At 38.5% G+C, this 24601-nt stretch overlaps 1 protein-coding gene across 4 annotated transcripts in view; it reads left to right on the top strand.

Moving 5' to 3' along the window:
- The window catches only part of LOC132551469 (uncharacterized), a 36061-nt gene that overhangs the window by 3023 nt on the left and 8437 nt on the right, over positions 1-24601 (top strand). For all 4 annotated transcript variants that reach the window (XR_009554247.1, XM_060215613.1, XM_060215615.1 and 1 more), the window contains exons 2-7: positions 11626-11757; positions 12380-12527; positions 13102-13316; positions 13735-13905; positions 14218-14588; positions 15182-17290. Coding sequence is in view for 3 of the 4 variants with exons in the window: in XM_060215613.1 (XP_060071596.1) it covers positions 11701-11757; positions 12380-12527; positions 13102-13316; positions 13735-13905; positions 14218-14588; positions 15182-17290 (3071 nt within the window). In the remaining variant the exon portion in view is untranslated. The remainder of the gene's footprint in view (positions 1-11625; positions 11758-12379; positions 12528-13101; positions 13317-13734; positions 13906-14217; positions 14589-15181; positions 17291-24601) is intronic.

The following is a 24601-nucleotide window of genomic DNA, read 5'->3' on the forward strand; positions in this document are numbered from 1 at the left end:
TCAGTGTTGACATGATACTGTCTGTCAGTGATGACATGATACTGTCTTTGTAAGTGTTGACAACATACTGTCTGTGTCAGTGTTGATATCATACTGTCTGTGTAAGTGTTAACATCATACTGTCTGTCAGTGTTGACATCATACTGTCTTTGTAAGTGTTGACATCATACTGTCTGTAAGTGTTGACATCATACTGTCTGTGTCAGTATTGATATCATACTGTCTGTGTCAGAGTTGACATCACACTGTCTGTGTCAGAGTTGACATGATACTGTCTTTGTCAGTGTTGATATCATACTGTCTGTGTCAGAGTTGATGTCATACTGTCTGTGTCAGAGTTGATGTCATACTGTCTGTGTCAGTTTTGACATCATACTGTCTTTGTCAGTGTTTATATCATACTGTCTGTGTCAGAGTTGACATCATACTGTCTGTGTCAGTGTTGATATCATACTGTCTGTGTCAGAGTTGACATCACACTGTCTGTCAGTGTTGACATGATACTGTCTGTCAGTGATGACATGATACTGTCTTTGTAAGTGTTGACAACATACTGTCTGTCAGTGTTGATATCATACTGTCTTTGTCAGTGTTGACATCATACTGTCTTTGTCAGTGTTGATATCATACTGTCTGTGACAGTATTGACATCATATTTTCTGTGTCAGTGTTAACATCATACTTTCTGTATCAGAGTTGACATCACACTGTCTGTGTCAGTGTTGACATGATACTCTCTGTCAGTGGTGACATGATACTGTCTGTGTCAGTGTTGATATCATACTGTCTGTGTAAGTGTTAACATCATACTGTCTGTCAGTGTTGACATCATACTGTCTTTGTAAGTGTTGACGTCATACTGTCTGTAAGTGTTGACATCATACTGTCTGTGTCAGTATTGATATCATACTGTCTGTGTCAGAGTTGACATCACACTGTCTGTGTCAGAGTTGACATGATACTGTCTTTGTCAGTGTTGATATCATACTGTCTGTGTCAGAGTTGATGTCATTCTGTCTGTGTCAGAGTTGATGTCATACTGTCTGTGTCAGTTTTGACATCATACTGTCTTTGTCAGTGTTGACATGATACTGTCTGTCAGTGATGACATGATACTGTCTTTGTAAGTGTTGACAACATACTGTCTGTCAGTGTTGATATCATACTGTCTGTGTCAGTGTTGACATCATACTGTCTTTGTCAGTGTTGATATCATACTGTCTGTGACAGTATTGACATCATATTTTCTGTGTCAGTGTTAACATCATACTTTCTGTATCAGAGTTGACATCACACTGTCTGTGTCAGTGTTGACATGATACTCTCTGTCAGTGATGACATGATACTGTCTGTAAGTGTTGATATCATACTGTCTGTGTCAGTATTGACATCATATTTTATGTGTCAGAGTTGACATCATACTGTCTGTGTCAGAGTTGATGTCATACTGTCTGTCAGTGTTGACATTATACTGTCTGTGTCAGTTTTGACATCATACTGTCTTTGTCAGTGTTCATATCATACTGTCTGTCAGAGTTGACGTAATACTGTCTGTGTCAGTGTTGACATAATACTGTCTGTGTCAGTGTTGACATCATACTGTCAGTGTCAAAGATGACATTGATATGTAATCTGTGTCACAGTGGATATACTGTCTGTGTCAGTGTTGGCATTATACTGTCTGTGTCAGTGTTGACATCATACTGTCTTTGTAAGTGTTGACATCATACTGTCTTTGTCAGTGTTGACATCATACTGTGTCAGTGTTGACATTGACATGTAACCTGTGTCAGAGTTGACATCATTCTGTCTATGTCAGTGTTGACATCATACTGTCAGTGTCAAAGATGACATTGATATGTAATCTGTGTCAGAGTTGACATACTGTCTGTGTCAGTGTTGACATTATAATGTCTATGTCAGTGTTGACATTATACTGTCTGTGTCAGAGATGACATTATACTGTCTGTGTCAGTGTTGACATCATACTGTTTTTGTCAGTGTTGACATCATACTGTCTGTGTCAATGTTGACATCATACTGTCTGTCAATGTTGTCATATTGTCTGTGTCAGAGTTGACATCACACTGCCTGTGTCAGTGATGGTGTCGCACTGTCTGTCAGTGTTGACATCATACTGTCTTTGTCAGTGTTGACATCATACTGTCTGTGTCAGTGTTGACATCATACTGTCTGTGTCAGTGTTGACATCATACTGTCTGTGTCAGTGTTGACATCATACTGTCTTTGTAAGTGTTGACATCATACTGTCTTTGTCAGTGTTGACATCATACTGTGTCAGTGTTGACATTGACATGTAACCTGTGTCAGAGTTGACATCATACTGTCTATGTCAGTGTTGACATCATACTGTCAGTGTCAAAGATGACATTGATATGTAATCTGTGTCAGAGTTGACATACTGTCTGTGTCAGTGTTGACATTATAATGTCTATGTCAGTGTTGACATTATACTGTCTGTGTCAGAGATGACATTATACTGTCTGTGTCAGTGTTGACATCATACTGTTTTTGTCAGTGTTGACATCATACTGTCTGTGTCAATGTTGACATCATACTGTCTGTCAATGTTGTCATATTGTCTGTGTCAGAGTTGACATCACACTGCCTGTGTCAGTGATGGTGTCGCACTGTCTGTCAGTGTTGACATCATACTGTCTTTGTCAGTGTTGACATCATACTGTCTGTGTCAGTGTTGACATCATACTGTCTGTGTCAGTGTTGACATCATACTGTCTGTGTCAGTGTTGACATCATACTGTCAGTACCAGTGTTGACATCACACTGTCTGTGTCAGTGTTGACATCACACTGTCTTTGTCAGAGTTGACATTGATATGTAAGCTGTGACAGTCTTGACATATGTCTGTATTCATGTTGACACGAGACTCTTTGATCTGTTTTGACCGTCTTTGATAGACTGTATCATGTAGGCATATTACATGAGGTACATAATAAAGATAGATTATTTGAGGAGACAGGATTCAGTCAATATTTGACATGATTAAGTCTTTGCCCCTAGATCTCCAAAACATGACACAGAGCTATAAAAATATTACACTTATCGAGTGTGTTTGGAATTTCTGATCAAGCAGTTATAGAAGAAAACTAGAACAATGTCATAATATTCTATGTTGGTTCATTCCATCTGTATTTTGGATATTGATTTTACATGAAACTTACACTGTCTGCAGAATACAGCGCAATAGCTAACTAAGTCTGGGACTGCAGGTGATATCTAGACTCTTTTTACTGGTGTGATTAGCTGCTTCCTGTAAATATACTCGCTGAGATGGCTAACGAAGACCAGACTCCAGACTTGTCCATGAATGGTGTATAACCATGGAAACGCATGTAATCTTGTGAGCTACATGAGAGCCCTACGTCTGTGACACTTGTTTGCTCAGGTCATATGGATTAGATGTGAAGAGAGTGGCAGAATGACAGTGTGTCTTGTAGTGTGTTAATGCAGGTTTAATGCGAGGTGTGGAGTGTGATTATCAGTTGCGAAAAGGTGCTTATAAATCAATGGTGTATCATGTCAGGTCTTAATTTGTGTAAACTTTGTGTGTGATGTTGTGAGATTGGTGTATGTGTGATGGTGTGGGATTGGTGTATGTGTGTGATGGTGTGTGATTGGTGTATGTGTGTGAGGGTGTGTGATTGTTGTATGTGTGTGAGGGTGTGTAATTGGTGTATGTGTGTGAAGATGTGTGATTGTTGTATGTGTGTGAGGGTGTGTGATTGGTGTATGTGTGTGAGAGTGTGTGATTGGTGTATGTTTGTGTGGGTGTGTGATTGGTGTATGTGTGTGAGGGTGTGTGATTGGTGTATGTATGTAAGGGTGTGATTGGTGTATGTGTGTGAGGTTCTGATTGGTGTATGTGAGTGATTGTGTGTGATTGGTGTATGTTTGTGAGGGTGTGTGATTGGTGTATGTGTGTGAGGGTGTGATTGGTGTTGTGTGAGGTTTTGTGATTGGTGTGTGTGTGTGAGAGTGTGTGATTGGTGTTGTGTGAGGGTGTGTGATTGGTGTATGTGTGTGTGGTTGTGTGATTGTTGTATGTGTGAGGGTGTGTGATTGTTGTATGTGTTTGAGGGTGTGTGATTGTTGTGTGAGGATGTGTGATTTATGTATGTATTTGAGGGTGTGTGATTGTTGTGTGAGATTGTGTGATTGTTGTATGTGTTTGAGGGTGTATGTGTTTGAGGGTGTGTGATTGGTGTATGTGTGTGAGGGTGTATGTGAGGAGTGATTGTTGTATGTGTGAGGTTGTGTGATTGGTGTATGTTTCAGAGAGTATGATTGGTGTATGTGTGTGAGGTTGTGTGATTGGTGTATGTTTGTGAGGGTGTGTGATTGGTGTATGTGTGTGAGAGTGTGTGATTGGTGTATGTTTGTGTGGGTGTGTGATTGGTGTATGTGTGTGAGGGTGTGTGATTGGTGTATGTATGTAAGGGTGTGATTGGTGTATGTGTGTGAGGTTCTGATTGGTGTATGTGAGTGATTGTGTGTGATTGTGTATGTTTGTGAGGGTGTGTGTGTGATGTGTGTGAGGGTGTGTGGTATGTGTTGTGATTGGTGTGTGTGTGTGTGTGAGAGTGTGTGTGTGTGTGTGTGTGTGATTGGTGTATGTGTGTGTGGTTGTGTGATTGTTTTATGTGTGAGGGTGTGTGATTGTTGTATGTGTTTGAGGGTGTGTGATTGTTGTGTGAGGATGTGTGATTTATGTATGTGTTTGAGGGTGTGTGATTGTTGTGTGAGGTTGTGTGATTGTTGTATGTGTTTGAGGGTGTGTGATTGGTGTATGTGTGTGAGGGTGTATGTGAGGAGTGATTGTTGTATGTGTGAGGTTGTGTGATTGGTGTATGTTTCAGAGAGTATGATTGGTGTATGTGTGTGAGGTTGTGTGATTGGTGTATGTTTGTGAGGGTGTGTGATTGGTGTATGTGTGAGGTTGTGATTGGTGTATGTGTGAGGGTGTGTAATTGGTGTATGTATGAGGGTGTGTGATTGGTGTATGTGTGTGAGGGTGTGTGATTGGTGTATTTGTTAAGTTGTGTGATTGTTGTATGTGTGTGAGGGTGTGGTGTATGTGTGTGAGGTTGTGTGATTGGTGTATGTGTGTGAGGTTGTGTGATTTTTGTATGTGTGTGAGACTGTGTGTGATTGGTGTTTGTGTGTGAGGGTGTGTGATTGGTGTATGTTTGAGGGTGTGTTATTGGTGTATGTGTGTGTGGGTGTGTGATTGTTGTATGTGTGAGGGTGTATGATTGTTGTATATGTGAGGGTGTGTGATTGTTGTATGAGTTTGAAGGTGTGTGATTGTTGTATGTGTTTTAGGGTGTGAGATTGCTGTGTGAGGGTGTGTGATTGTTGTATGTGTGAGGGTGTGATTGGTGAATGTGTGAGGATGTGTTATTGGTGTATGTGTGTGTGGGTGTGTTATTGTTGTATGTGTGAGGGTGTATGATTGTTGTGTGAGGGTGTGTTATTGTTGTATGTGTTTGAGCGTGTGTGATTGTTATGTGAGGGTGTGTGATTGGTGTATGTGTTTGAGGGTGTGTGATTGTTGTATGAGGGTGTGTGATTGTTGTACGTGTTTGAGGGTGTGTGATTGGTGTATGTGTGTGAGGGTGTATGTGAGGTGTGATTGTTGTATGTGTGTGAGGGTGTATGTGAGGTGTGATTGTTGTATGTATGTGAGGTTGTGTGATTGGTGTATGTTTGTGAGGGTGTGTAATTGGTGTATGTGTTAGGTTGTGTGATTGTTGTATGTGTGTGAGGGTGTGGTATATGTGTGTGAGGGTGTGGTGTATGTGTGTGAGGTTGTGTGATTGGTGTATGTGTGTGAGGTTGTGTGATTGTTGTATGTGTGTGAGAGTGTGTGATTGGTGTTGTGTGAGGGTGTGTGATTGGTGTATGTGTCAGAGAGTATGATTGGTGTATGTATGAGGTTGTGATTGGTAAGGATATGTCTTTAGTGTAAATGTGTGAGGTGTATTATTAGTGTATGCATGTGTATGGGCCTGTAATTAGTGTTATTTGTAGAGTTGTGTGATGATAAATATCAGTTATTGTAATAGTTTGGCTAGTATTTATAAAACACTAAGATTCATCAAATCAATTAGAACTGTTAGAAGAAAAATAAAAATTATGGCAAAAAATGGCAATATCCACCCCATTCTTAGCTCACCTGGCCAAAAGTGCCAAGAGAGCTTATCCCATGGTCCATGTCCATCCAGCTTCAACGTTTCCCTCTAAACAACTTCTCATTAATCAAGAGGCCAAAAGTCATGACATTTGGTTAGAAAGTTGTGAAAAGAAATTATTCAAGATCACAGTGGTTAAATTTGTGAAATCTTCCCATTAATCAATACTATTATTGTGGTGTATGTGTGAGGATGTGTAATTAACGTAGGTAATTGTAAGGATGTGTGATTGTTTCAAGAATATATCTATTAAGCGTATCCATCAAAGTGCTTTGACTTGTAACCTATGACTATTGCTTTATGATAGATCTTGGCTCTAACAGTGCCTTTTTGATATTAGTGAAATTAATTTCCAGATGGGATATTCTATTGTTGCAAGTTACTATAATGTATTCTCTCAGTATACCAACAACTACTAAACCAACCCTCATGTATTCTGTAAGAAAATGATGATTTTGAATAATCCAAGGATTTCTCATCACAAAGAACTTTAAAAGGTAGAAAAAATGAGTTTTAAAGGAATTATAAATTAAATTGTGATTACTTCTGCTGTTCTGGTACATGTACCTATTTGTACAGCTAGATAGACTGGAGATAATATGATTGGATGGCGTTATTCGAGAACTTTCTAATATTGTCCCACAAAGTGCTGTTTCTTATTTGACCCTTGCTGATGTTACCATGAAGTCCATCCATTGATCTTGTGCTGCAATATATGAAGAGTTATAGCCCTTTGTTTACTGCTCATCTTATTTTGTTACACACCATCACCTATCATCCACACTATTTTGTAAGTGAGAACTCCTTTGGATGATGCAGTGTTCTGTATTGTAATTTAAAGTCTCTGAAAAAAACATTTACAGAGTTATTGCCCTTCTGGGGTTTTTTTTGAGGTGGACACAATGGATTGTTGATCTTGACTTCTCCTTGTGGTGGTAAACTGTATCAATAACAATAGATGTTGATCAAGGATATCACATGTAATAGTAGGAAGAGTAAAGACTAAATTCATTCAGTCATCAGAATTTGTGATGAATGAGTTGAATCTTCTTGTCCATTCAAGTTTATTGAGCCAGGATTTTTCCAATTTTACCAAAGATGTATATTGTAAACAGGCTGATTATACTATGGAGCCCTAGGTGAAACATATTCAGTTGATATTTATTAATTCATTTCAGAGATATAACAACATGTAATGATATCCAAGTGGTGTTTGAACTAAGGTACCAGAGCAGTCATGGTATCCATATAAAATTCTGATTTCTGATAAATTGTGTAATTTTTGTCAAGGGATACTCCATACATATCAGATTATTTACATTAAATGCATGGCATTGACGGTCCAACACAGCATTGAGTCATAGCTTGTGATTTGGTCGGGTTTTCTCCAACAGGCTAGTATTGAATCTGTGTACAATAGCATCTCTAGGGACCTCATGATTTCCAAATGAGATTTCAACTCCGCGACTGGTAATTCTGCGTTAGGATTTAAATTTCCAAGGCTGTTGCATTGAAAACCTGTACTTTTATTTGATAGATCTCCTAATCATGAAACAGTAATGAAGTTTAAGACATGAAAGCTTTAGGCAGAACGCAGGCCTTTTCTGGTGTGTTGTGGAATCGACATTTCCTTAATTATCTTTGGAGAATTGGTCGTACCAGGTATAAAGTGTCTAGCTCAACTTTTCAGTTTTTTGTCTTTTGTGTCAAGGAATTTAGGATTTTCCATTTTGTTGTATTCATGTATAAATGCATATATAAAAATTTTTGTTCTGCTTAGAATCAAACAAAAACAAAACCTTATTTATCCTACAGGGAGCCAACGTAGAAATTCTGGCTCACAGTCACGGAATAGGCTTATTGCAAAGGATGATGAACAAATATTAGTCTGTTATTTTACTGTAAAACAATAGATGTGGATGGTCCTATCAAGTTTATTGTCTGATAAAGTCAGTAGTTTTTGCTTCAAACTAATGAAAATACAGTACCATTATGCTAGCTGTCATTTGTGTCAGCTTTTTTATTAATTAGAATAAGAAGGAATAAGAAAAAAAACCAGATAGAATACTCCTTGATGTAATCTTATTCATGTTTTCTATCAAACTTAGAAAAATGGCACAACAATTTCTTTAAAATCCTTCATGAACCCAATTGCTGTTGGATAACAAAGGTATGTACTTTAAAAAAAGGCTCTATGTAGCCATAAGTTGTATGTTTTGCTCACAATATTTAGTCTCCTAAAATTTCGATGAGATTATAATCAATATGTAGTTAAATGTTGACTTGTTTTATTATTCTTGTTGTTCCAGTTGCCTTACACTTTTGCCAAATGTACAAACTGTAATGTTATAAGTAAGAACTCCAGTTGTGAAATAAAACTATGTTATTTTACATCAAATAGCAAACTAATTTACATTTATTTCATACATTCCAACACAAGGATTAGAAATAAAGGAATGCTGGATTATAGGGCAGAAGTTTAAGTCATTGGCTAACTATATTTCATACAAACATGAATTATAATACGTAAGTAAGGCTTCTTAACAAATTAAAACGACACATTTTAATAGGGCAGTGTTGAAGTGTTGAGTTACGTACTGTAATATGTTTCAGATGGCTCTCGATCAACAAAATGCTAAAACATTATACCTGATAATTGAAGTGCATGTTTGAAACAAGCTTCAGAGATAAGCAATGTGTTAAAAAGTAGATGTCTCTTATGGCACTGCCTGTAAGACTTGTGTCTTGGAGTGTGTGTGTAGGTTTGTGTCTTGGAGTGTGTGTGCCTGTAAGGTTTGTGTCTTGGAGTGTGTGTGTAGGTTTGTGTCTTGGAGTGTGTGTGTGTGTAGGTTTGTGTCTTGGAGTGTGTGTGCCTGTAAGGTTTGTGTCTTGAAGTGTGTGTGTAGGTTTGTGTCTTGGAGTGAGTGTGCCTGTAAGGTTTGTGTCTTGAAGTGTGTGTGTAGGTTTGTGTCTTGGAGTGTGTGTGTAGGTTTGTGTCTTGGAGTGTGTGTGTGTAGGTTTGTGACTTGGAGTGTGTGTGCCTGTATCGTTTGTGTCTTGGAGTGTGTGTGTAGGTTTGTGTCTTGGGGTGTGTGTGCCTGTATCATTTGTGTCTTGGAGTGTGTGTGTAGGTTTGTGTCTTTGAGTGTGTGTGTAGGTTTGTGTCTTTGAGTGTGTGTGCCTGTAAGGTTTGTGTCTCTGAGTGTGTGTGCCTGTAAGGTTTGTGTCTTTGAGTGTGTGTGCCTGTAAGGTTTGTGTCTTTGAGTATGTGTGCCTGTAAGGTTTGTGTCTTGGTGTGTGTGTGCCTGTAAGGTTTGTGTCTTGGAGTGTGTGTGTGTAGGTTTGTGTCTTGGAGTGTGTGTGCCTGTTAGGTTTGTGTCTTGGAGTGTGTGTGTGTAGGGTTTGTGTCTTGGAGTGTGTGTGTAGGTTTGTGTCTTGGTGTGTGTGTGCCTGTAAGTTTTGTGTCTTGGAGTGTGTGTGCTTGTAAGGTTTATGTCTTTGAGTGTGTGTGTAGATTTGTGTCTTGGTGTGTGTGTGCCTGTAAGTTTTGTGTCTTAGAGTGTGTGTGCCTGTAAGGTTTGTGTCTTGGTTTGTGTAACAGGTTAATTAATTATTCTATACCTCAGTGAGTGTGAAAAATCCAATCCTGGATCTCTAGTTCACTATGATTTTTTATGCAGGTAAATGGCTTCATCAGCACTTTAAATGTAAAAGGATAAAATGAGATGGACCTGGAAATATTTATACCAGTCTCCAACAGATAAGTCAAAATCAACAGAAATCCAACTAAGATCAGTGATCCTGTCCTTGTTACATGACAAAATAGTCCTACTGGTCAAACCAATAAATAAACACTGCCTTAGCTAAGTGAAGGAGATGTCAGTTTTACAAATGGTTTAAGTTAAACAAATGTTTGATGTTATTGTGTTCAGTGCATGTTTAGAGTGACACTTAAGTGTAGTAGTGTTGTTTCTTGATATTAACTCCATGTAAATATTTTAGCTGGAGCTGATCAAATAAGCTTTGCATGGCAAAGTGCATGCTTCAAGTTGCTGTGGTTCCATTGTCTTGTGGTTTTGTAGTTTTGGAGTGCCTGTTTAAATTGACACTAGTTTGGTAGCATGTAGAAGTGTTTTAGATGGAGCTGGTTGGATGATGGTGTTGTTGATATTTACATTTCTGGCGACAGAGGATGGTGTTATTTGAGAATATTGTTGTGTCATGCTTCATGCTTCAAGCAACACTGGTAGAATATTGTTGTACAGTATATAGCCAATAGTGAGGAATATCCTGGCACTGTCTTTTTGTGCTGCTGCTGCTCTGCTGCTGAATCAATTGTCTGGCCCAGCCAGTTGTCTCTGTGGCCCGTTAGTTTGGTAGGAAGCCAGATCTACCCACAGATTGTTAGATCAACCTTACATCAGATAGAGAAGAGTCCATTGAAAGCTGGTTGAGGGGAGAAAGGATAGCTGCCATACCTGTATGGAATTAATTGGGATAGTTTATTGCAGTTTGATTAGACAAAGCTTGCTTATCATCTACCCAGGTTGTAATAGTAAATCTGATAGTGCTGGTCTTAGCAGGTTAAATACTGTTTTCCAACTTAACATATTTATTGGTCTGAAAGGGTGGGTTATAGCTGATCAAATATTGATGTTTGTCGTATAGCAATTAATAGGACATCATTGATGTGAGAGGCCATCGCTGTATAACTGACTGGTAATGCATTATGTGTCATCATTACTCATCGTTATATGACAGTCTAGTTAACAGAATAATGATAATCTCTTCAATATATAATGAGATTTACCGGTAATCTCTTGTGAATTAAATATTGGTTCAAATTTTTAAAACAGATGCTGAATGTTACTGGTTGGGGGAAAAGAACCTGTATTCAGTGTCAATTTCTTATGGTTACAAATTGTTTTAATTTAAATAAGGATTATGTTTAATTCTATATTTGCTTAAAAAATTATCTGAGTGATTGATAAAATCTGTCCCATAAAATTTGATCTTGGAAGTTTAAATAAAAATTCATCCATCTTTCTAGTTTCCTCTCACATCACTACACTATATTTATCCAGCAATAAACTGCGTTTGATAATAAGACCGCCCATTAATAATCCCACCCATATCTATAGCCGTATCTGTAAAAATTCACACAAATGTTGCACCATTGTAAACAATTAGCCTACCTCCGTACTATCAGACTTATTTCAGGAATAATTAGGGGGATACACTCTCTGAAAAATCAGAGAAAACTATAACAAGTCTTGGCTATTGAAAACCAAAACTGCCAAGGAATATGGTTCTACTGGTCAGACAAAGCGACATCATCATGCATCATGCCATTATCTTTTCTGAAATTTGACCATCTATTCTGTTGTTACAGTGACTACCAAGCGATGGTTAGATGATGGGTTAACTTGGATGTAGGCAGCCTGGACATCCGGCCAAGGAGGTCACCATGACAACTGAGGACCTTCTACAGGCCAACCAGGTGGTCAAAGACCGATGGAAAGTGGTAAGTTATAGATATTATAGAGTGGGGATGATGGAAAGTGGTAAGTTATAAATATTAAGGGGTGTGGCTGATGGAAAGTGGTAAGTTATAAATATTAAGGGGTGTGGCTGATGGAAAGTGGTAAGTTATAGATATTAAGGGGTGTGGCTGATGGAAAGTGGTAAGTTATAGATATTAAGGGGTGTGGCTGATGGAAAGTAGTAAGTTATAGATATTAAGGGGTGTGGCTGGTGGAAAGTGGTAAGTTATAGATATTAAGGGGTGTGGCTGATGGAAAGTGGTAAGTTATGAATAATAAGGAGTGGGGCTGATGGAAAGTGGTAAGTTATAGATATTAAAGAGTGGGGCTGATGGAAAGTGGTAAGTTATAGATATTAAAGAGTGGGGCTGATGGAAAGTGGTAAGTTATAGATATTAAAGAATGGGGCTGATGGAAAGTGGTAAGTTATAAAAAAAAGTGTTGATTGAGACCAAAGGAAAATTGTAGCTAATAAAAATGTTGATTGAAACTGTTTTAGTCAGAAATGTAATTAATCATTAAGTTTGCTATTATTTTTTTGTTGATGATCTGATATTTGATATTAGTTTAAGTCCTTATAAGGTTTATTTTATATATACAAAGGTAAGAAAGATCGGGGGCGGAGGCTTTGGTGAAATCTACGACGGTATTGACCAGGTGACAAAGGAGAATGTTGCTCTCAAACTGGAATCTGCAAAACAGGCCAAGCAAGTGCTTAAGATGGAAGTGGCTGTCCTCAAAAAACTGCAGGGTTAGTAATACTTCATAGAATCAGTAGTAGTTGAGTGGGAACTCCTCTGGGTCATTTTCTATATGTCACATTTAAATCAATTCAAAATGTCTGCATTTCAACAAAGTCAGGGTCTTAGGGGGAATGATTGCTGGAAAACATGTTAGCGGTATAGGTTTGTATTGTTTTTCTTTCTATTTTTTTAATGTATGAATCGCTGGCTAAGAAATACCATTAACTGTAGAAATGGTAGTGTAACTACTGTTTCACCTGTGACTGGTTGGGAGGTGACATAAGGCCTTTTGCAGAACATTTCGCTGTGGCAGCTCTATAAAGTAGGCTGCAGTGCCTCACTATCAAAAGGAGGCTTAGCTACATGAACATATCACAGTTTCCTTGCAAACTTAGGTGAAATTGTTTAACTTTGCATTCACAATGTGAGGAATATTTTTGTTTTTTAGAAAGCATATTCTCAGAAATTTCAGTAAAAATTTCAAACAATGATACTGAATTGATATATTGAATTCCTATCAGAATCCAGCACATTATTATTTTGCTATGATTCCTCCAATATTCTGATTCCATTGTGTTGTAGGACATGACCATGTGTGCCGGTTTATCGGCTGTGGTCGAAATGAACGGTACAACTATGTGGTGATGACTCTTCAAGGCAAGAATCTGGCAGAGTTACGGCGTAGCCAGTCTCGAGGATGCTTCACGCTCAGCACTACACTCCGCCTCGGCGCCCAAATACTCAAAGCCATTGAGGCAATACATGAGGTTGGGTTCCTCCACAGGGACATAAAACCGGTGAGTACCTTCTGTCTCTCTCTTTCACTCCCAGTATGTCTCCCAGTATTTCTCTCCATCTAAAGCTCTCCATCTGCCTCTCTCTCACTCTATCTGTTGCCACCCTGCTCTCTTTCCATCTCTCGTTCTCTTTTTTTTTCTGCTCAAGATAGAAGGAACCTGGTTCTGCTGCGACGGAAAACAAATGAGCAAAGATAATGATAACAATATGTTCTGACCATGAGATGTGCTGAAGAAACCAAATTCTCACAGAAGGACTATCTGGCTGGCTATAACATACTTTATAGGTTTTAAATGTTTAAATGAAGGTGTCACTGCTTATACATGTCAAGTCATGCTTTAGATTCATACTGTTTGTTTATATCAATGTGTGTTAATTTTGGTATATCATTATGTAAGTACACTGTGTGTGTTCTAGTCTAATTTTGCAATGGGGAGACTACAGAAAGACAGTAAGAAAGTGTTTATGTTGGACTTTGGCCTGGCACGTCAGTACACCACCCCTGCTGGAGAAGTACGTCCACCGAGGGCAGCGGCTGGCTTCAGGGGCACAGTTCGATATGCATCAGTCAATGCTCACAAAAACAAGGTATGTTGATGTGATTTGTTTAAAAAGTAATAAATTACAAAAATCATACCGATATATTTAAAGAGATACAGAATTCATTTCATATAAGGTCAGTATTTTTATCTTATTTTGCGATTCGTACTACAACATTTCATGTTTAGAAAATACTGAAACCAGTTACCTGGTATGTTACATAGTATCATTTTGTGGACAATAATGATGAAATTTTGTATATTTCCTGCAATACACATTAACTTTTCTTTTGTCCTCAGGAAATGGGTAGCCATGATGACCTATGGTCCCAATACACATTAACTTTTCTTTTGTCCTCAGGAAATGGGTCGCCATGATGACCTATGGTCCCTGTTCTACATGCTTGTTGAGTTCCTGGCAGGCCAGTTGCCATGGCGAAAGATTAAGGATAAGGAGCAGGTGGGAAACATGAAAGAAAAATACGACCACACACAGCTGCTGAAAAACATGCCAAATGAATTCCGTTCCTTTCTGGAGCACATCCTTAGCTTGGACTATTTCGACAAACCAGACTACAGTCTTTTGCACAATTTGTTCCAGCAGTGTATAAAGCGCAAAGGTATCAAAGAAGTTGATCCGTACGACTGGGAGAAAATCTATGCTGATGGGTCCGTAGCCACAACCATCACCACTTCACCTCCTATTGGAATCAAAGCCACCCCTGGAGCAGGGTACAGGATTTTTTTTTTACCATTGTAATCAGTTTTGAAGGCTTTCTTTTATAATGTTTTCTATTTTTCGGCAAAATTGTTTTACGTTAATGAAGAAAAATAATCTATAGGATCAAGTTTACTGTTATTAAGTCATTTAGTGGCTTGTTAGTACTTAAAATATCAGAATTTGAAAGTGTCCGTTTCAGAAGGTAAAATATTTCAACAAATCTTGATCCTGTGTGAAAATTTCATTATGTTGTGTCATAATTTCAGATCTCCAGCTTTGATAAACATAACTTTTTATACTGATTTATTGAAATTTTATAATCAGGGGCTACTTGAGGCAACGTCCAGTTTCTCTTCACTTTATTTGAGAGCTGTCTGCAAAATCATGAAATTGGGAAATTGAGATATTCATGTCTTAGATATTTTCAAAACCTTTAAAAGACAAATTTCCTGAAAGTACATAAAAAATCAGTTGAAAAAATTGTTTGTTTCATAATTTCTGCAAAAGATGCATCCTTTTTTTCAAAATTGTGGTGTAAAGACTTTAACAAGAACTTTTGAGTAGATGGTTGTTTTTTAATATATGAGTTATATTGCTGTTTCAGAGTATTACCAGGTGGTCCTCACACAGCAGGGCACGGAGCTACAGAAGCTGTGGATGTCAACCTTAGTTACAACCAAGAGGAGGGTGAACAGGAAGAACGCAAGCTCAAGGAAAACCAGTACATCTTAGAGAACAAGAATCTACACGACATAGACAATCGACTGCGTGAGGAGGTGGGCGATATTGTGTTGGTGCCTCGCAACCAGAATGTGAATCATGTAGAAGCAGAGGAGAAACACCAGATGGAGCAACTGGTCCAGGAGGATAATGTGGCCCCACAGGTCTATCCCATCAACACAGACGAACAGGGAAATGCTGGTGACGCTCAGACGCCAGATCAACCTGACGCACCAAAAACGTCAGGTCTTGATGTGCTAGCAGACCAGTTGACTCGCATCCTCAAACAAGATGGGGAAAAGATGGAGGGACGGAGTGTGCCAAGAGAACAGCCTCATGACCAGACTGGCCCTGGAATTCGATTTTCTGAGGAAATCCTGCCTGACGTGCGTGAACGAGAGCAGCACACTGGTAGCGAAAGACGACAAAGTAAAGGACGTTACCATGAAAACCAACTGTTTAAGGAGATCATAGACCGCAAAGTGCATTCTGCTGTTGTTTCCAACAGGAGGAATAGTGTTGTTGGTGACGAGGACATTTCTAATAATCCTGACTTCCAACACGATCCACTGGCCAGTAAAGCTGCTATCACTTTTGCTCTCATGCAGACAGAAGAAAAAACACACACAGCAGCTGATGAGAATATTGATGAGAATGCCACCAGGGCAGCTCCATTTACTGTAGCGAGTCAGTGGGGTGCGGTATCCGCATTCGGGTCAGATTCTAACAATAGTGATGCTGACGATGAGAGTGAAGGAGATGAAGGTAATGACTTAAAATTGAAACCGTCGCATAAATCAAGGCGGGCATTAATGAACACATTAGCTGATGAAGATGATCTTCGATTGGACAGCATTGTTAGGAATTCACTTGTGTTACATGACGCTGACAGGGAGTCGCAGGAAATTCTCCGTAATTCGCTTGTGTTTCTTGATGATGATGTAGACCATGGTCAAAATAGAGAAAAAAGTGACTCAGGTTTTCATTTTAAAAATTTATCGGATAGAAAACATTCCAGTACTAGCTTACAATTTCTGAATGTTCATGGATCAGAAAGGACTTCTGATAGCCCGTTAGAAAAGTCGCAGTCAGTAGACAGTATACATAGTAAATTATCTAGTCCAAGTAGAATGCCTGAAAAACTAGCCAAGGAGATAGGCAATCTAATATCATCGCCATTGAGTAGTCCTTCAAAACATTTATTTAAAGGAAAAGACAGTCTAACTGATATTAAAAGGCTTGCTTCCCTAAGTCACCTAAAACCGGTGGGGAAGCCACCTGCCCCTCATTATATCTCGGCTCGTAACCAAAATACTGATAAAAGTGCTACAACAGATTCGAACAAAAAGCCAATGTTATACCCTAGTTCCGTTAAAACATTAAATGAATCGTCTAAACACTCAGATAATAAAACAGTTAAAAGTGACGATGTGAAAGTAAAAAAGATAAAAGTAGTAGATAAACATGACAAAGGTGGCGTACCAGAGAGGCGCGACGTTGTAACTCCAGAACGGCGTGCCTCAGACGGTGGGCGCACAGGCAAAAGTATGAAAATGTCTACCATTCCTGAGGATCAAAACAGCGAAAATAAATCTGGAGGACCGAAGTCCAGTAAAAGTGCTGACCAAATCCACACTACCAAATCCACTGCCAGTGATAACAGTACGCTATGCAAGGACGACAAAGTGCCAAGCCAACAAGAAAATAAGACCAGTAGGAAGGACACCACTTCACAGAAAACCAGTTCACACAAAAAAGATTCTAGTTCACAGAAAAAGGAATCAAGTCTCCTTAAAAAAGATGCCATTTCCAAACGTCAGCAGAAGCGACGGTCTTCCTCAGCTTCACGTGTTTCGGATCGAACTGCTATGGAGCTTCGAGAAGCTCTGTCATCACTGACCCCTGACCCCAATGAGAATCCAGAGTCAGACAGCTCCCGTGTTCCTAAACCACCACCAGGACAACCTCCCAAAAATGCAGTCACGTATGCAAGGTAAGAGGCGTATAGGGCCTGTATTGCTTATGACCCACGTTGTCTTGCATGGACGTTGTGTTTTAGTCTACCATTTCATCAATCTGATGACATCTATCAAACCTAATTCTGCCAGCTATTAGAATGAATGAAATAAAACCTAATTATAAGGAGCAATTTAAAACCATATCTTTACAAAATTTCAGTCTTTATTTTGTTCTCTACTGTGAAACCTGTTTTTATTACACCTGCCTCCATGACATATGTATCTCCATGACACCTGTCTTTGTGACACTTGTCTCCAAGGCACCTCTTTCTAACATCTTTTTCAACAAGAGGACATGTCTTTGTAACACTTGTTTCCTAGACATGTATTTGTGACAATGGTTTCCATGACATGTCTTTGTGACACTTGTTTCCTTGACATGTCTTTGTGACACATCTCATAAACATTTTTTCGTAACACTTATATCCTTGACATGTCTTTGTAACAATGGTTTCCATGACATGTCTTTGTGACACTTGTTTCCTTGACATGTCTTTGTAACAATGGTTTCCATGACATGTCTTTGTGACACTTGTTTCCTTGACATGTCTTTGTGACACTTGTTTCCTAGACATGTCTCTGTGACAATGGTTTCCATGACATGTCTTTGTGACACTTGTTTCCTTGACATGTCTTTGTAACAATGGTTTCCATGACATGTCTTTGTGACACTTGTTTCCTTAACATGTCTTTGTAACAATGGTTTCATTGACATGTCTTTGTAATACTTGTTTCCTAGACATGTCTTTGTGACAATGGTTTCCATGACATGTCTTTGTGACACATATCTCCTCAATATGTCTTTTTAACACTTGTCCTCCTGACACCTTCTCTTGATACATCTGTCTGTGATACTGTCTTTGTGACACAGATCTCTATGACACCTGTCTTTGAGACTTATGCTTTCAGGGCTGCTACCTAGGCTACATGCCACATTTTAATTCATTTGAGTAGTGGCATGGTTCAGAATGTACACAGTATAAAAATTATGAAAGTTACTGTATTATAAGATTTGTGCGTTTCCTGATCCAAATTCCATTCAATCAATTTTTTGATTTTCAAACTCTAGGTTCTTGGTATTACAGGTGAGTCCTTGAAGGATGAAACAGCTGTATGCTGTAGGTTAATTCATTATCTGGCTTGCTTTATCCTATTTCTAATTTGGATTGAAAGGTGCAGTTCACAGGTGCAGTTCACTGATTTGTGTTTAGTACAATCATTGATATCTGACCAGTTTGTCTTTAATTTACGGTAGATATTTTCTCTTCTCAACATTTCAGCATTTAACAGTTTTGTCACTACGTGTTGTATTGATTGTAAGCAGACAAGTGCTGGCGATGGAAGTATAGAGATCTGATTTACAGATATATCACAGCCTCAATTAAAATCTAATCCTTGCCAGATCACTATTGATCATCCAGACAGCCTAGAGGAATACAATACATTCAAACTTCATGTTGACTTTATCACTCCCCTACCAATGCTTATTGCACTAGGTGACTATAGATTTGCAGTGTGCCTTTCAGACTATGTCTTCTGTGCATTACTTTATCTGGGGCATATTCTGCCACTCTGAGTCATTCTGTGCATTACTTTATCTAGGGCATATTCTGCCACTCTAATGAGTCTTTCTGTGCATTACTTTATCTGGGGCATATTCTGCCACTCTGAGTCATTCTGTGCATTACTTTATCTGGGGCATATTCTGCCACTCTAATGAGTCATTCTGTACATTTCTTTATTTGGGGCATATTTTTTCTGTCTCCAAGTCTGTGTCATTCTGTATAATTTTTTTATGCGGGACATATTTCATTTGTCTCCCAGCCTGTGTGTCATTTAAATCATTTCTGGGGCCTACACTTTTATTCTAGCCTGCACACTTTTTAGTTTGACACATGAGTTCCTCATAGGTTGGTGGAAAACTATTTACCAAATCATTTTACATACCAGTTTGAAGAGTTACAGCCCTTTGTTCGTAAAGGCATATCCTCATGCTGCTGAAATGAAATTGGATAAGGTACCATACTAAAGAAGAACTCTAGTTGTTTTGGTTATTTTTATGTTGTGACCCCTGTAATATCTTGTGATGACCTGTAGTGTGATTGAATTCACAACTCTAATCCCTACTGATTTCTGTAGGGATTTTATCATACGTCATATTAAGGTTCAGAATGAAAATTCATGGGTCAGGCATCTGAGTTCAAAACCACTAACTATATAGTGAAATTTGTTTTTTAAAAAAATTGATTTCCAGGAGCATGTGCCCATTCTTGTTAAAAGGAGTCAGGAGGCTGGGAGAAGGTGGGGGCAGCTGTAGATCAATAACATCTTTAGGAATTGCATTGATCAATATCTTTTTATAATGACTTGTGAACTTAATCCTCTAATTTTACTTTTATTAGCTAGATGTATCACAGATGATAGGTTTCCAGTCTTATAAGCAATTAACTTCTTTTGTCTTCACCAGAGGGTACACCAACTTTTGGTATCATGATTTTCCTTGTTTTTCCTTCCATCGTGTCTCTCTTGTGATGACTTTTAACCTCTGATAAACAAATTTTTACCCTAGAGACACATCTAATGACAGGAGGTTGCAGTCAGTATTGCCTTCACACAGATGAACAGTTTAGCATGTTACATTTATATATTATTGATACTGTCAGAACACATCATGCTCTGGCTGAATGTCAGATCTTTGAGGCTAGAGATTCTCAATACCAGTTTTTGATAAGACTACAAACCTGAATTTTCAATTATTTGTTCTATCATGAAAAAGGAAAAGATGTCTTCACTGAAATTATTATTTAATCAGATACAATGTGATTGATAAAATCTTTTATCTATAACTGAGTGATTTGTGAATACATCTCGGTCAAGAGCAAGATTCTGATACAAAACTGAAACTGAGGTTCAAGCCTAAGCTGAGATCTTAAGAATCTTTGTCTGTGTCCTTACTGGTGGATAAACGCAGGTTTCACAATACGCTTTAAATTTATGGAAACAAAGTACATTCCAAAAATATTGAAAATGATTGATATGTATATATATTTCCTTTGTTTTATGTAGTTCATGTGTTGGACATGTACTTCATATTTAGATTTGTTATTTATATACATATGTATGTATGTAAAATTAACAGACAAAATTCATCCTTGACAGCCAGGGTATTAAGACTAGTAGATAGCCAATTTCATCTCTTAGTTTTGTGATTTGTATACTGTTTTAGTGTAATTTTATATGCTTTGTTTTTGTTCTTGTATTTTGCCTACTGGCATATTACACATGCACTCATAAATTTTTCAAGCCAGTTTTTTTGTTTTTGATCATCCTGTGCAGTAGATGTAGAAGTGTACCCCTCTTTTCTTGAATAGTAGGTCCTAAATCAATAGCTAGATGATTCTATTATAGTGACTTTGGGGATTGAAGTTGTTCTTAATCAGTTAAAAGATCAATAAGGTGTCAAGTAGAATAAGCATGCTTAAGGTGTCGGAGGCTTTCATCTCTGAGCACAGTTTGTCTTAGTAAAGTCTGGTTATCTTAGTCCTTTACTTGTAAAATAGAATCAGTTTGTCAAGTTATCAACAGCTTTCATCTCTGAGCACAGTTTGTCTTAGTAAAGTCTGGTTATCTTAGTCCTTTACTTGTAAAATAGAATCAGTTTGTCAAGTTATCAACAGCTTTCATCTCTGAGCACAGTTTGTCTTAGTAAAGTCTGGTTATCTTAGTCCTTTACTTGTAAAATAGAATCAGTTTGTCAAGTTATCAACAGCTTTCATCTCTGAGCACAGTTTGTCTTAGTAAAGTCTGGTTATCTTAGTCCTTTACTTGTAAAAAATAGAATCAGTTTGTCAAGTTATCAACAGCTTTCATCTCCGAGCACAGTTTGTCTTAGTAAAGTCTGGTTATCTTAGTCCTTTACTTGTAAAATAGAATCAGTTTGTCAAGTTATCAACAGCTTTCATCTCTGAGCACAGTTTGTCTTAGTAAAGTCTGGTTATCTTAGTCCTTTACTTGTAAAATAGAATCAGTTTGTCAAGTTATCAACAGCTTTCATCTCTGAGCACAGTTTGTCTTAGTAAAGTCTGGTTATCTTAGTCCTTTACTTGTAAAATAGAATCAGTTTGTCAAGTTATCAACAGCTTTCATCTCTGAGCACAGTTTGTCTTAGTAAAGTCTGGTTATCTTAGTCCTTTACTTGTAAAATAGAATCAGTTTGTCAAGTTATCAACAGCTTTCATCTCCGAGCACAGTTTGTCTTAGTAAAGTCTGGTTATCTTAGTCCTTTACTTGTAAAATAGAATCAGTTTGTCAAGTTATCAACAGCTTTCATCTCTGAGCACAGTTTGTCTTAGTAAAGTCTGGTTATCTTAGTCCTTTACTTGTAAAATAGAATCAGTTTGTCAAGTTATCAACAGTTTTCATCTCCGAGCACAGTTTGTCTTAGTAAAGTCTGGTTATCTTAGTCCTTTATTTTATAAAATTAATTACTTTGATTGAAATATGATGATTTTAGTACCCAACTTTGTTAAATCAAATCATTTTGGATGTCTTCATAAGACATTTCTCAGAGCAAGGCTTGTCTCAGAATGAATGTTTGATAAAGTCTGTGGTATTGAAAGCTAATTAGTTTGTCACATTGAAGAGAGTCATTATCTTCTGTTGAAGCATAGAGATTAAAGGTTGTCATGTAGAAGGTGTATGAGATTGAAGGTTGTCATGTAGAAGGTGTGGTGATTGTAGGTTGTCATGTAGAAGGTGTGGAGATTGAAGGTTGTCATGTAGAAGGTGTGGTGATTGTAGGTTGTCATGTAGAAGGTGTATGAGATTGAAGGTTGTCATGTAGAAGGTGTGGTGATTGTAGGTTGTCATGTAGAAGGTGTGGTGATTGTAGGTTGTCATGTAGAAGGTGTGGTGATTGTAGGTTGTCATGTAGAAGGTGTGGTGATTGTAGGTTGTCATGTAGAAGGTGTGGTGATTGTAGTTGATTGAAGGTTGTCATGGAGATTGAAGGTTGTCATGTAGAAGGTGTATGAGATTGAAGGTTGTCATGTAGAAGGTGTGGTGATTGTAGGTTGTCATGTAGAAGGTGTGGTGATTGAAGGTGGTCATGGAGATTGAAGGTTGTCATGTAGAAGGTGTATGAGATTGAAGGTTGTCATGTAGAAGGTGTGGTGATTGTAGGTTGTCATGTAGAAGGTGTGGTGATTGTAGGTTGTCATGTAGAAGGTGTGGTGATTGTAGGTTGTCATGTAGAAGGTGTGGTGATTGTAGGTTGTCATGTAGAAGGTGTGGAGATTGAAGGTTGTCATGTAGAAGGTGTGGTGATTGTAGGTTGTCATGTAGAAGGTGTGGTGATTGTAGGTTGTCATGTAGAAGGTGTGGTGATTGTAGTTGATTGAAGGTTGTCATGGAGATTGAAGGTTGTCATGTAGAAGGTGTGGAGATTGAAGGTTGTCATGTAGAAGGTGCGGTGATTGTAGTTGATTGAAGGTTGTCATGGAGATTGAAGGTTGTCATGTAGAAGGTGTGGTGATTGAAGGTGGTCATGGAGATTGAAGGTTGTCATGTAGAAGGTGTGGAGATTGACAGTGGTCATGGAGATTGTAGGTTGTCATGGAGATTGAAGGTTGTATTGTAGAAGGTGTAGTGATTGAAGGTTGTCATGTAGAAGGTGTGGTGATTGTAGGTTGTCATGTAGAAGGTGTGGTGATTGTAGGTTGTCATGTAGAAGGTGTGGTGATTGTAGGTGATTGAAGGTTGTCACGTAGAACGTGTGGTGATTGTAGGTTGTCATGTAGAAGGTGTGGTGATTGTAGGTTGTCATGTAGAAGGTTTGGTGGGTGTAGGTTGTCATGTAGAAGGTGTGGTGATTGTAGGTGATTGAAGGTTGTCACGTAGAAGGTGTGGTGATTGTAGGTTGTCATGTAGAAGGTGTGGTGATTGTAGGTTGTCATGTAGAAGGTGTGGTGGTTGTAGGTTGTCATGTAGAAGATGTGGTGATTGTAGGTTGTCACGTAGAAGGTGTGGTGATTGTAGGTTGTCATGTAGAAGGTGTGATGATTGAAGGCGATTGAAGGTTGTCATGGAGATTGAAGGTTGTCATGTAGAAGGTGTAGTGATTGTAGGTTGTCATGTGTGGAGATTGAAGGTGATTGAAGGTTGTCATGGAGATTGAAGGTTGTCATGTAGAAGGTGTGGTGATTGAAGGTGGTCATGGAGATTGAAGGTTGTCATGTAGAAGGTGTGGAGATTGACAGTGGTCATGGAGATTGTAGGTTGTCATGGAGATTGAAGGTTGTATTGTAGAAGGTGTAGTGATTGAAGGTTGTCATGTAGAAGGTGTGGTGATTGTAGGTTGTCATGTAGAAGGTGTGGTGATTGTAGGTTGTCATGTAGAAGGTGTGGTGATTGTAGGTGATTGAAGGTTGTCACGTAGAACGTGTGGTGATTGTAGGTTGTCATGTAGAAGGTGTGGTGATTGTAGGTTGTCATGTAGAAGGTTTGGTGGGTGTAGGTTGTCATGTAGAAGGTGTGGTGATTGTAGGTGATTGAAGGTTGTCACGTAGAAGGTGTGGTGATTGTAGGTTGTCATGTAGAAGGTGTGGTGATTGTAGGTTGTCATGTAGAAGGTGTGGTGGTTGTAGGTTGTCATGTAGAAGATGTGGTGATTGTAGGTTGTCACGTAGAAGGTGTGGTGATTGTAGGTTGTCACGTAGAAGGTGTGATGATTGAAGGCGATTGAAGGTTGTCATGGAGATTGAAGGTTGTCATGTAGAAGGTGTAGTGATTGTAGGTTGTCATGTGTGGAGATTGAAGGTGATTGAAGGTTGTCATGGAGATTGAAGGTTGTCATGTAGAAGGTGTAGTGATTGTAGGTTGTCATGTAGAAGGTGTAGTGATTGTAGGTTGTCATGTAGAAGGTGTGGTGATTGAAGGTGATTGAAGGTACCATGGAGATTGAAGGTTGTCATGTAGAAGGTGTGGAGATTGTAGGTTGTCATGTAGAAGGTGTGGTGATTGAAGGTGATTGTAGGTTGTCATGTAGAAGGTGTGGTGATTGAAGGTTGTCATGGAGATTGAAGGTTGTCATGTAGAAGGTGTGGAGATTGAAGGTTGTCATGTAGAAGGTGTGGGTTGTCATGTAGAAGGTGTGGTGATTGTAGGTTGTCATGTAGAAGGTGTGGAGATTGAAGGTTGTCATGTAGAAGGTGTGGTGATTGTAGGTTGTCATGTAGAAGGTGTGGTGATTGAAGGTGATTGAAGGTTGTCATGGAGATTGAAGGTTG

Source organism: Ylistrum balloti, unplaced genomic scaffold (genome assembly GCF_031769215.1).
Source record: "Ylistrum balloti isolate Yb309-2 unplaced genomic scaffold, AGI_CSIRO_Ybal_v1 Utg370200, whole genome shotgun sequence".
Classification (NCBI taxonomy): Eukaryota; Metazoa; Mollusca; class Bivalvia; order Pectinida; family Pectinidae; genus Ylistrum; species Ylistrum balloti.